Here is a 12,719-nt window from a genome sequence, read left to right on the forward strand (position 1 = left end):
ACTGTTCTCACCCAGTATAAGCATGGACAGAGGGCCTGGATCATTTAGGAAAAAGGCAGTAAGGGTGGGTGGACTTTGAGGTATGTGGAACACTGGGGGAAAGAAATGAAGGTTTCTCTGCTGGGAGTTGGCTGATGGTTAGTATGTTGAATTACAGATGCACATGGAAGAGCCTTGTTTTGACTTCCTTCGAACCAAGCAGACCCTTGGGTAAGTCTGCTGGCAAGGACACTGGGCTCAAAATAAGAGTCTGGGGCTTACTCTGCAGGCTGAGGTTTATCATAACCTTACTGAGGAGCCTCTCACAGCTCTTTGGTCCTTCCATGCCTTAGAGTATTTTCCATACCTACTTGTTAGAACTTCTAGAATTTGCTTCTTGGAATATGATCAGGTTTTCCATTTGGTCAACTTTCAAGATAAGAAAAAAAGCTTGTGCTCCCCAATTCAGGAGGGCGTGGACACCCTAAAATGTATGGGTCCTCTTTTCCAGGTCCAGTAAGGATAGGCATAAGCCCTTTCCACTCACATCTAGTGCCTCTACGGGCAGGGCCCAGGTGACAACCTGAGCTTATATAATTTTTCACTCTGGTTGTAGGTACCACGTATATCCTACCTGTAGAAACACATCTGGGATTCTAGGATTCTCTGTCACCGTGGGGACGCAGGCAACCAAATACAAGTGAGTAAGCGAGTGAATAGTTGGGAGTGTAACCTAATATTCTGGCATGGAGAGTGGGAGCTACCTGTGCTTCCTTAAACTTCTGATGACTCTGACCAAGCAGCGTTTGCCCTATTTAGTCACTGCAGAGGGTGTGGGGCGGGGGGTTAGTTGGCCTGATCCAGGACTATTCAATGGTTCCAGGGGGCCTACAGGACTTGACTCAGTCTTGTGGTCATTGTGCAGGGCTTCATCTCTTCAGGCAGACCTGAGGACAAGAAAGGCAAGGATGCCTATTGTGACATTCATATTGGAACCTGTTAGTTCTCAGCTTTGGAATGACTTCTTCAGTATGAGGATGCTAAGAAATTGGGCTGAAGGTGGGGGGAGAGGAAGTGTTCTTCCCCATTCTCTTCCTTCCCTCAACTTAAGGAAAAACACTGTAGCCTTTTTCCTGGAGATATGCCATCTCATAATTCTTTCTGCTTGAGACACCAATTTTCTTGATGACTTTTAATTGAAGATGTTTTGTTTCAGCTCTGAAGTTGTTGATAAGAAGATAGAAGAGTTTCTTTCTAGCTTTGAGGAGAAGATTGAAAACCTCACTGAAGATGCATTCAACACCCAGGTGACTTAACTGTGCCAGCCTACGCTTTTGGTCTTTCACCCCCATAAGCCCTCAAGACACCAGACATTAGTTTTAACAGCACTATGTGCTGGCCAGCTTTTTAACTTTGCAGCCCCACCTTAATCCCTCCCTGTCCTGCTGGCAGGTCCATCACAAGCCAGGCTGGACAGGGCCAGGTGTGTTCTGGGTGGACTTGTATGATGCCATGCCTGAGCATTTCTTTTTGTTGGGAACAGGTCACAGCTCTGATCAAGCTGAAGGAGTGTGAGGATACCCACCTTGGGGAGGAGGTGGATAGGAACTGGAACGAAGTAGTGACACAGCAGTATCTCTTTGATCGCCTTGCCCATGAGGTAACATGGTTTTCAGAGCAGGACAGTCCTGACCAGTATTTTGTATGCAAGAGAAACCTGGGACACCCAAACTGGCTGGGTTACTTACTTGCTCATTTCATTACTTAGACTTGCCTCCCTAGCACATTAGGTGGCCATGTGAGCAGGGTGCTAACCCTTATCGCCCTCCCTCCCCAGTTTCAATCAGAGCAGCTCCACTTGTATATTATATTGAGGTTCGTAAGATTTTGTGGAGAAAAGAAGGGTTCTGCTATTTAATGAAAATTATTCCAGGAATAAGCCCATAGTAGTAAGAAACCTATGAAAAAGAGCTACTTCTGATAATACATAACCCTTTGTGGAGAATTAGCAAAGAGCAACATTGCTCTGAGGCAGAGAGGTTATTTAACAAGAGGTTTCAGCACAGCTCACGTTAAGGCACTTGTTTTCTTAATAGAAGATGGATAAAAAATTTACCTGCTTCAATAGTTGCAATATTTTCCTCAAGCCAGAATATGCAGTTACCATATAACTAGGAGGTGACACTAAGGAGACACTTGGGTATCAGGGTCAGTGTACAGTATTCAGCTGTAATTACAGCATCTGCTAACCTCTCTTGCTCATCTGCCAACGTAGATCATTGCTGTAAAACATGAAGGTTCATTATGAACCTCAGAGAATTCATCTTTATCCTTCTCTGGAAGGTTAGGGACAAGGTGAGATTAGGAAGAATAAAATGAAATCCTCAGATGCTAAACAGGACCAAAGAGGTGTCCTGGGGGTTATTTCTTTCCTATCTTCCCTTTCCATGTGAGATTGAAGCACTGAAGTCATTCTCAAAGTCAGACCTGGTCAACTGGTTCAAGGATCATAGAGGACCAGGAAGTAAAATGCTCAGCGTTCACGTGAGTATGGTTAACTAAACTAGCTCTACCCATTTACTGAACGTGGGTTTTGTTCAGAGACCACAAATCTGGTCAGTGTATTTCTCATCTTGAATATTTGGCCTCTTTCAGGTTGTTGGATATGGAAAGTATGAACTGGAAGAGGATAGCACCCCTTCTGGTGAAGATTCAAATTCTTCCTGTGAAGTGATGCAGCTAACCTACCTGCCAGCCTCTCCTCTGCTGGCAGATTTCATCATCCCCATTACTGATATCAGGGCTTTCACATCAACACTCAACCTTCTCCCCTACCATAAAATAGTCAAATAAACTCCAGTCTTGTTGGCCTGAAGCAGTGTGTATTTAAAAATGTGTTTGTAATTTATGGAGTTACACTACTACTGCCTTAGGGCTTCCAATGAATTTTTGCACTGGCATCAGAGAATTTGATTTACTTTTTATCCCTTATCTATTGAAACTAACAAACCAGGGTTATTGTAGCAGCTGGCAAAGAAAAAAGTAGCAGGGTGAGCCAAGTGTGGCCAAAACTTGCTATAGCAATTTGGGAATCCCTCGCCTGCCTGTGTCCCATTAGACTGAGAATCCAGTTCTTGAAAAGCCCCATGTAACCAGTGTGTTATTAATAACTAAATGCTAGAGTGCTGGTACCTAAATGCTAGGTACTAATACCTGTTTTTGATTTTTTAAAATGTATTTTTAAATAAAGATAGTTCTGTATTTCCCTTCAAAATGAGCCATTTGCTGCTGTGGCATTCTTATTACATTGTGGGGATGGGATCTAAAAATACAGTCTTTCCAAACCCTCTAAGGTGACACAATGTTGGTAACCCTACACTGTGATATGAGTTCAGTGAAGACTTTGGGGAATAGCATGGTAGGGGCTAAACAAAGAACACAGAGTATAAGGGAGGGGTGATTATTTTAAGAGAGTCTTTTCAAAAGCTATCGCCTATAAATAACTGGCTTCCAAGTTTAGCCATAAAGATAATAAAAAGCACATTTAAAAAAGGTTGAAAAAATTACTTTATGAAGCCTTAAGAAGCGCTGAGTATAATTACAATTTAATAATATTTCACTTCCAAAATAAAAGTCATTATAGGTGAGACCATGAAATTTCCTAACTCTTGATTTTTAATACGTTGCACTAATTTTCTAAAACAACTCAGAGGAACCCATATTTACAATAGGTGGAGTATTTATGAAAAATCTGGCATCAGATATATTTTATATGTGTGTGTGTGTATGTATATATATATATATATATATATAAAACACCAAAAATTATATGAACTAAGAAACAGAGCTTGTATATCTTAATAGCAGTACCAGAGTACAGAGTTAGAGACTTGGATTTATAAATGCTTTCCAATGCCTGGGGTTTGGAAAAGGAGCAGACATCTCGTTTTCAAAACCTGAAGTTTTTCTCAGGACTGAAGTCAAAATTGTAACTGCCACAGAGGAAAAAAGGGAAGCTTTTCCTGCTTTAATTGTTCATCTGCGTCAGAAAGTCAGTATCCCTGAGATAGGAACCACTGTAATAAGAAGGGAGTGAATAGGTTCTCCCAAAGGAAGATTGTTTGTTGCTGATTACGCCTACTGGTCATCAGATGTAAACTTTGCATTTCCCAGCCTAATGCTTGGCAGCACCAAGACGTTTTAGTAATGGTTCATCATAAACCCAACATTCTCCATCTTCATGAAATAACTGTAAAAGAAAGGGGAAGAATTTAGTTACACACTTGCTTTGCACTTCTATAATATGCTTTTTATTATTTTATGTCTTCTCCCCCCATTAGACTGAAATGAGTTTCAGATAGGGAACAGGGACCATCTTGTTCGTGAACAGTGTCTGGCACTTCACTTCTTAACCATTCATTGAAATGAGTGAGCACAGGAGGCACAGCAGGTAAGAGGCTAGGGGCAGGCAAGCTTACCCTGGTCTCCCACTGAATTTCCTTCTCCTTCCTTTCTCGGGCTTCTGCTCTTTGTCTTTCTTCAAGTCTGTGCTTTGCTTCAGTTGCTGCATCAATGTCTCTGATTTTTAAGTTGAAAGTGACATCCTTCCAAAGGCTAAAAAAAAAGATCAAGAATAGCTGGCTATCTTGAGAATTAAAGCCTAGAGCCACCTCTGACTACGGCATAATAACAGTATAAGTCAAATGGCTTGAGTGCTATAGTTCATAGTCTAAATATCCTTAATTGGCACCAGGGCACAGGAGTAAGGAACAGGGAAATTAGCCCACTGCTAGTTTTCAAAGAAGGAAATCGGGGACAAGCAGCTTGGTACATAAGGACCAGAGAAGAGAGAACAGTGGAAGCTGAGATCTGGGATTCTTATACTTCTACCTCTAAACTTGCTATGCAACTTTGGGGGAATCAGTTTACCTCTCTAGGGTTTGAGTGTCTAGGGTTTGAGTGTCCCTTGCTATAAACTAAAAGGGTTAGATCAGAGGAGCTGAGAAAAACTCCCTTGAATTTAACAATGTGATCTTGGAGAAAATAGTATGAGCATAGAGAATAAGGGTCAAGAGGTAAAATGTAGAGGCTTAAGGGAGCAAGACGTGGCTTCCTGTCAAGGCCATTATTCCCATTTCAGGAAAAGAGGCAAAAAGAGGTTAGCTAACTTAGCCATGGTTACAAAGCTAGTAAGTGGTGGTTCTGACATGAACTCAGGCATTCAAACCTGGTCTGTACTCTGTTAGGCTCTGCTATACTGTCTCGAAAACCCACCCCTGTGCCTATGCCCAGGCCGCAGTGTGAGCATTGCAGCAACAGCTCTAGGTACGTTTCCTTACCAGCGGGATTCATACTCGTTCTGATCTTCCAACTTCCTCACTTTCTTTTTGATTATAGGCAACTTCTTGGTATCTACAAAGACTGTATTTTCCTAGAAAACAAAAGAGATAGATGGATGTTTTATTATTCAAACTGTTGTAGGACAAGAGTCAACTCTTTTCAGAGATTGTAATTAGCAGACCCAAAAATCAAATCCCATATATGTTAATGATGTATGAGTTTCACATGCAGTCTTAAACCTAAAATAAAGTTATTGTCTTAAGTCTAGAGGCTCAATTCAACATTTTCAACGTGGCTATATGCTCCATGCTAAGGATATAATCTCTTGGGGAGCTAGGCCCAGGAACAACTAATCCTAAGTACACTGTCTGAAGTTCCTTTTACACATTTTGAATTCTCCATGTCCAAAATCCAGTTCATTGGGTCCTCCTGTTAATTTCATACCACCTTTCTTCCTAGCTTAATGAGAACACTGAGTGGATGATACCATAGAGTGGAAGTTCCTTGAGGGCAAGAACTATTTATTTATTTCTATATCCCTGGTACTAGGCAGTCAAATTTTATTATACAAAATCTTAAAACTGTGTATGTATATAAACACACACACATTACTTTAGCACTTCATTTTATAAACATACCACACATTCTAATGATAGACCTAACATTTATTGGGTTCTTACTATGTGCCAAGCATTGTTTTACATATATTATTCTCAAGTTTTTTGAGAGCAGAGAGAAGAGTAGAAATCATTCTATTACCTGCGCTGCTGGGGAGGTGGGGGAAGGAAGGAAAAGCCTTGCCCTGAGAGACAACTTTAGAGCTGGCCTCTGTGGTTAAAGTTCCAGATGAAGCCAGAATGAAGGATAGGCTGCAATTCAATGTAGCCAGAAACAAGTGGCAAAATATAGGTTCTTACCCCTGTTGCATATTTTGCATACATTACACCATTCCATTCCCCTTCAATAGAGCAAAAAGACTTCTTGTCATTTGGAGAACTGAACAGAAAAGGAAACATTTGTGTTAGACTCAAGTTGAAAATTACTCTACCAAAGAATCTGGTCAGTATGGCCTATCTACACAGAGTAGAACACAAAAGACCAACTGTGAAGTCTTTGACGAAATCATCTTAACATAAGAGAACTGGATTTCCCAGGGCCACCTGTAAAAGTGAGGACCCAGAACAAGATGCTTATGAATCCATAAACAGCGAGTACAGGTAGGAGAGCTCTGCTGGGGCCACAGTGGATTTCGCACATTCTCTGCCCTCAGGCTGTTCACAGCCTAGTGAGGAGAGACACATTGCCAATGGAGATTCTAAGTGGTAAGTGCGGTGTTAAGCTTGTGTGGGCACTGGGGGTTCAAGGGCAAAACTGCTGGTGTGAGGGTCAGGCAAGGCTTTGCTTATGAATATAATGCTGGAGACTAGGCTTTCATCCTCAGGTTGAAAGGGACTTCCTGGGCCTAATGCTTTGACCACTTTTCTTGAGCAAGGATCCCTTCCTCAAAAGCCCTGACAAGCCTCCACTTGGACACACAGGTATGGAATTTGAGACGACAAGCATCATAGCTAAGGCCTAGTTAGGAATGGCAGGGCATGAAGAGAAGACTGAAAGAGATCAGAAAGAGAAAAATGAACAGGGTAGAAGGATGAAAACTGGTATCACCAACAGAATTTAAGTGTCCTCCTTAACTCGGGAGGATTTGGGGAAAGGGAACAATGGAAAAGAAAGATGGTAGGATCTCAGGTCTTTGCACAGTGGTTCTTAAAGTGTGGTCTGGGGACCTGGCCAGGAGGAGGTCCTAAGACCCTGTCGGGGAAGGAGTCCATAAACTCAAAACTATTTTCGTAATATTAAGACATTATTTGCCTTTTTCACTCAATTTTCTCATAAGTGTATGTGACACGTAACGACAGTGATTAGACTTAGAAAATTTACAAAATGTACAATGCCACTTGTGTTACAAATTTTTTAAAAACTTTAGAAAAGCTACTTTTCATCAGAAATGCTATTATTTTCATTTGTAAGTTAACAGATATTTTAAAATCTCAGTATTAATTTCTAATATGAAAAATATTGTTGGATATAATCCATATAAACAAAAGCTCTTTAGGGTTCTTAATAATTTTTAAGTGTAAAGGGGTCTGCAGACCAAAAAGTCTGAGAACTACTGAGTGCAATTCTTCATTGCACTCAAAATTCTAATTTAAAGACCCCATCAAGAGCTCTTTCAGCTCACATCTTTGTAAGGGCAGTCTTTTGACTACATATGGCTCTGACTGGCAGAAAATTCTGCTGAGCAAGCAGTTCCTATTGATGTTGGTTAACTCTAAGTGCTCTGAGAAGTAGATATACCCATATATTTGTTCTGAACATCCTAGTCCATCATCTGCCTATTTTATTAGGGGTGGGGGAAGCTGCATTATTGTGGCATCTTGTGCTGTTCTTTAAGCCCTGCCCATATATTCCAACTGGAATAATATTTTATACTGATCCTTAGAAACTCCATCTTCTTCATGGTCCCATCTGCTCAAGATATTTTTGGATGCTGACTCTGACATCCAAATTAAATTATCTCCCTGGAAAACTGGTTAATTGTGTGTCTTCCACCTAGGACACTGCTTCCAATAAGACCTTCCAGGGCAGAGAAAAGTCTAGAGGCACATTACTACAGACTTTCCTCTTTAGGCAGGCTCTGAACCCACTCAACTGACGGTTAGCCAGACAGCACAGTCATCTTCATTTGACCCAACAGTGTCAAACGGAACCAAGCCAAATGCCTGCAAGATGTGACGGTTACTGTTTTTCTGCAGCAAACGCACAGAAAAAGGAGGGGCTGTAAGGACTTGGAAACACTTCTATGGGGGTCACAAAGTCTGTTGGAAGGACCAGCTGATGGTCCAACCTGGCGAGGATGAGTTAAGGATCCATAATCCGGGTTAGCTAGGCAACTTAGGAAGGCCCTATTCAGCTCCCCATCACAAGCCAGGTTCCTAGGAAGGAAATTTCATCAATGGACCTCTGACTGCTCTGGACCCACATTTTAGGTCTCCTTCTGATATGGGATTTTAGGAAGAGACATCACACAAAAAGTAGAAACAAGGTTACAAAGACAGAACCATTCTTTCACATTTCTAACACAGAAAATACAGTTTACAACAAAAGCAAAAGTATCTCAGAGAAGCAGAAGAGAACTGAGGCAGAAAAACAAAATACCTACAAAATCTCAGCAGTAATTCTGTGCTTCTTGCCCCCATAGAAAGGTTTAGTGTGGAAGACGATATTTGCACTATAGCCCGTTTTGGAACAATTAATATTGCATTCTCCTCCTAATTCCACCCAGGGCACTGTGAGGATAGACCTGCAAAATCAAAAGTTTTCAGGTTAAGGCTAACAGTTAAGAGGAACGAGAGGAGGAGGGGCATGGCTTAAGGAACAGCAGGGTCTACTGCTGATCAGAGGACATGGACAAAGCTCTACTTGCCTTCCATAACCATTGGGGAATGTGAGAATGTAATGTTCATCATAGTCCAGACACGAGACACAGCCTGTGGAAAGAGGGGCAGAATCTCTGATGAGTAGTGTCCACTGGGGATAACCTACCTAGTACCCCACCCCTGCTCTCAACCCCTAAAACAGATGCTTTCTTGCTAACAATGACACCAGTCTGGCTTTCCAGGGCCATTTTCTCTTACCAAACAAGTGTCCAGCACATATTAGAATGACACAAAAATTTCTTATTAATGTTGTAGTCCACCCAATGCCCACAAACTTACCCTGCCCTATGTTGTGCACCCCAATTGACATTCCAAGGAATTTTGATTTGGTCCAGATATGAGCATTGAATTGTATCTTCTTGTTAAAACACTCTGCATAAAAGGCTGAAACTGAATAGAAAATGTTTTCAATTAGTGCACTAGATAGCTACAGCCACCTCTCCAAATTCACTTAACCTGGGAGATAAAACTGGCTCCATGGAGAAATCCTTTAACCATCAAAGAACAGCCTCAAATTAGGCCAGGCGGTACCTACCTACTTTTTATACCCTCTTCCCCAATGCAAGCATCCATTCAGAGCCACATGGGCAAGAGCTTCCCTGAACTATGAGGCTGTGGCCAAACCAGGAGGCTTAAAATCAAAAAGGGGACTATCTGTTCTCACGGTCTGCAAGTATGCAGTATTGCATCCTGTATTTCCATTCTTAATACTGCACTTAATAAACAAGATGCTGAGGGGATATGTACAGTTGGCGGGTTCCATATCCACAGATTCAACCGATTACAGATCGAAGTTATTTGGAAATGATACCGCTGAGAAAGAATTTTCAAAAAATTTTGGAAAAAATAAAAAATAGCAATACAACAATAAAAACAATACAAATTTAAAAATACAGTGTGACAACTACTTACATAGCATTTACATTGTATTAGATGTTATAAGTAATCCAGAGATTAAAGTACACAGGAGGATGTGCATAGGTTCTATGCAAATGCACGTAACCATTTTACATCGGGGTTGTAAGCATCCTCAGATTTTGCAGGGCATCCTGGAACCAATCCCTCGCAGATACCAGGGACAACTATACTCTCTCCATTATGCCAGGAATATACTGGGCAGAAACTACAAATCACATTTATACAAACTCGCTCACAGTTGCTGGGGTCTCCACAGCACAGATTATTACAGTAAGATGACTTTGGAAGAATTAAAAGTTGGCTTCCCAAATCTCTTCTTTTTATACATATTTAATCAGTGAAGCTAAAAGTGTCTTTAGAACTTATATAAGGAACAGATACAGACATGAAGAACCAATCAACTCGAGTTTCCACTTCAGGCGATAGGAAAGATATGGCTAGCCATACAACTGACAGTAAAGTAGCCTCAGTTATAGAGCTTTTAATGACCTTCTTTGAACAGAATACTTTGAAAGAGGAGGTTGCAGAGGAGCTCTGTAACTTACTGGGTGGATGATGGGAAACCTGCTCAGCCACAAATGTGACACTGTTTTTGGAAACCCCAGGTACTGGTCCTTCTGAAACTAATTCCTGTAAGCAAATAGAACATTTTCTTTTGATGTGGAAACACAAATGACATTTCAGAGAATCTGATAATTGGAGCCTGTGGCTCTACACACACCAAGCATCCTATACATACTTCTATCATGGCATTTAATTACACTATTCTAATTATTTCTTTGTGTCAGTCTCCCTAACTAGACTAAGACATTCTTGAAGGAAAGGATCATGTGTCTAACTCAGGGCCAGGTCTGACACAGAGTAGGCACTTACCAATGTCTGCCAAATGAATAAGAACAGACACATAATGCCTCTACCTTTAGTAAGGACTACATGTAACATGTCACTTGGAAAGGCAAAGATACGGAGCGTCACATTTACTGAAAGATTACTAGTGCCAAACTCTGTGGGCTAGAGTTTTTCCCCCACTTCTAAAAGCTTTTTAACATGTATCTGAGTCTTCCTTGCTGGCTGTCATTTTCAATCCAACCTTTAAATGCTGGAGCCCTGGAGCTCAGTTTTGAGTTACCTACTCTTTTGTAGCTATGCTGTCCTCTTAGATAATTTCATCCAATCCTGGGGCTTTAAAATGCCATCTAAATATAACAAAATCTCTGAGAGCTCCATCTCTACCTCAGACCTTTCCCTTGAACTCTACTCTCTTAAATTACAATTCCCTACTCCTCTTGACAGTCTAAGTATGGTACCAGTAAGTACCACATTCTGTATTTCAAACTGGAGCTCTTGATTTTTCCCTCCCCAAATCCACTCTTTTTCTTATCAGTAAATGACACCACCAACTGCTTAAGTCCACATGCAAGGATTCATGTCTAATTGTCTCCTCTCTCTTAGCTCACCCAATTGACCTATCAGTTCTACCTCTGAAATACAGCTTGAATCACCATGTCTCTCGTGGAATAGTGCCAAAGCCACCTCAATGGTCTCCATGCTTCTATTTTTGCCCCTTCTTGATTTATTTTTCACAAAATTATTATAATAAGCTTTTCAAGACAAAAATGAGATTCTGTTAAGCCACAAAATTATCATTATGGCTTATAAGGCCTCTCATGATCTGATTTCTAAATCTCCATCCTCTTCTCATCCCACTTTTCCCCCTTCTCATTATATTCAAAATATGATGATCTAAGAACAATGTTCTTCTATAGGTGCTGAGCATCTTCTGATCGTTGTTATCTGCTCCTAAATGAAATCTTGAATCAGTACACAAGTTAAGATAATTAAGAATGTCAACATAGAACTCACTGTATTCTCTTCAGTATCATTTGGTAATGTCCAATGACACTGAAAGATTTCGCCCAAAATGGGGTTGTATGGCTTTTTGGCGACTGATCCTTTCCTTCCTGCATGAAAGGCTGAGAGGTACCATTTCACAACCTGAACCATTCGATCCCTGGGATCCTTCTGGTCACTAATGCTGTAAGGGAGAGAGACAAAACTTAATGTCCTGCTTTTCGGCAGAATGCAAGCTGATGTAGCAACCCTCAGCATGGTTCACCCTGAGCCAGGCTGAGAGCACCAAGGACCCAGGATCAGGAGTTCCCTCAAAGTTTCTTTTCAAAATTGAGATACAGTATAATATCTAAATCCCTTCAAAAAATAAAATGAATAAAATTTTAAAAAATAAAATTGAGGTATTTATGTATATAGTATATATATACACACACACATACATAAAATTAAATGCACTGATCTTCGTGTTTTGAGGATTTGACAACTTTATATATCTACTTAATCACCACCCAATCAAGACACAGAACATTTCCATTATTCCAGGAAGTTCCCCCATCTCCTTTTCCAAGCAATCCCTACCTCTGCCCCTGAAGCAAACACCATTTCTGGTTTCTAATAGCATAGATTAAGTGCATGTAAGTGCATAGTTTAATTTTCAAATAATTGGAGTTTTTCTGTATCTGTGCTACCAATTTCTAATTTAATTCTTTTATGGTCAGAGAATATACCTGGTGTGATTCCAATTATTCTTAAATTTATTAAGAATTCTCTGTATATGGTCTATCTTGATGAACGTTCTATGTGGACCTGAAAAGACTATGTGTTATATAATTGTTAGGCAGTATTTAGAAAGGTCAATTCGGTCAAGTTGATTGATAATGCTATTTGAATCACCTATAGCCTTACTAATTCTCAGGGGATGGGGAGGCAGGGGCTACTTGGTCAATCAGTTCCTCAGGGAGGAATCTGTGGACTTGTCTATTTCTCCCTTTAGTTTAGTCAATTTTTGCTGCACGTATTTTGAAGCTGTGTTATTAGGTACATATACAGTTAGGAACATTATTTATTCTTGATAAACAGACCTTTTTCTCATTACAAAATATCCCTATTTTCTCTGGTAATATTTCTTGTCTT

General features: G+C 40.5%; 2 protein-coding genes across 7 annotated transcripts in view; one reads left to right on the forward strand and one right to left on the reverse strand.

Annotated features, from left to right (window-relative positions):
* NRDC (nardilysin convertase) overlaps nt 1-2,854 on the forward strand; it is an 85,318-nt gene extending 82,464 nt beyond the window's left edge. For both annotated transcript variants that reach the window (XM_045548039.1, XM_045548040.1), the window contains 6 exons: nt 158-210; nt 596-679; nt 1,196-1,286; nt 1,523-1,639; nt 2,434-2,523; nt 2,635-2,854. In XM_045548039.1, coding sequence (XP_045403995.1) covers nt 158-210; nt 596-679; nt 1,196-1,286; nt 1,523-1,639; nt 2,434-2,523; nt 2,635-2,832 — 633 coding nt within the window. In that variant the 3' untranslated portion in view covers nt 2,833-2,854. The remainder of the gene's footprint in view (nt 1-157; nt 211-595; nt 680-1,195; nt 1,287-1,522; nt 1,640-2,433; nt 2,524-2,634) is intronic.
* A 668-nt stretch (nt 2,855-3,522) lies between these two features.
* Nucleotides 3,523-12,719, reverse strand: part of OSBPL9 (oxysterol binding protein like 9) — a 161,409-nt gene continuing 152,212 nt past the window's right edge. For all 5 annotated transcript variants that reach the window (XM_045548041.1, XM_045548042.1, XM_045548045.1 and 2 more), the window contains 9 exons: nt 11,598-11,769; nt 10,280-10,364; nt 9,096-9,206; nt 8,804-8,867; nt 8,540-8,680; nt 6,237-6,315; nt 5,319-5,410; nt 4,458-4,593; nt 3,523-4,228 (listed from right to left, as the gene is read on the reverse strand). In XM_045548041.1, the coding sequence (XP_045403997.1) occupies nt 4,154-4,228; nt 4,458-4,593; nt 5,319-5,410; nt 6,237-6,315; nt 8,540-8,680; nt 8,804-8,867; nt 9,096-9,206; nt 10,280-10,364; nt 11,598-11,769 (955 nt within the window). In that variant the 3' untranslated portion in view covers nt 3,523-4,153. The remainder of the gene's footprint in view (nt 4,229-4,457; nt 4,594-5,318; nt 5,411-6,236; nt 6,316-8,539; nt 8,681-8,803; nt 8,868-9,095; nt 9,207-10,279; nt 10,365-11,597; nt 11,770-12,719) is intronic.

The sequence above is a fragment of the Lemur catta genome, chromosome 3 (genome assembly GCF_020740605.2).
Source record: "Lemur catta isolate mLemCat1 chromosome 3, mLemCat1.pri, whole genome shotgun sequence".
Lineage (NCBI taxonomy): Eukaryota > Metazoa > Chordata > Mammalia > Primates > Lemuridae > Lemur > Lemur catta.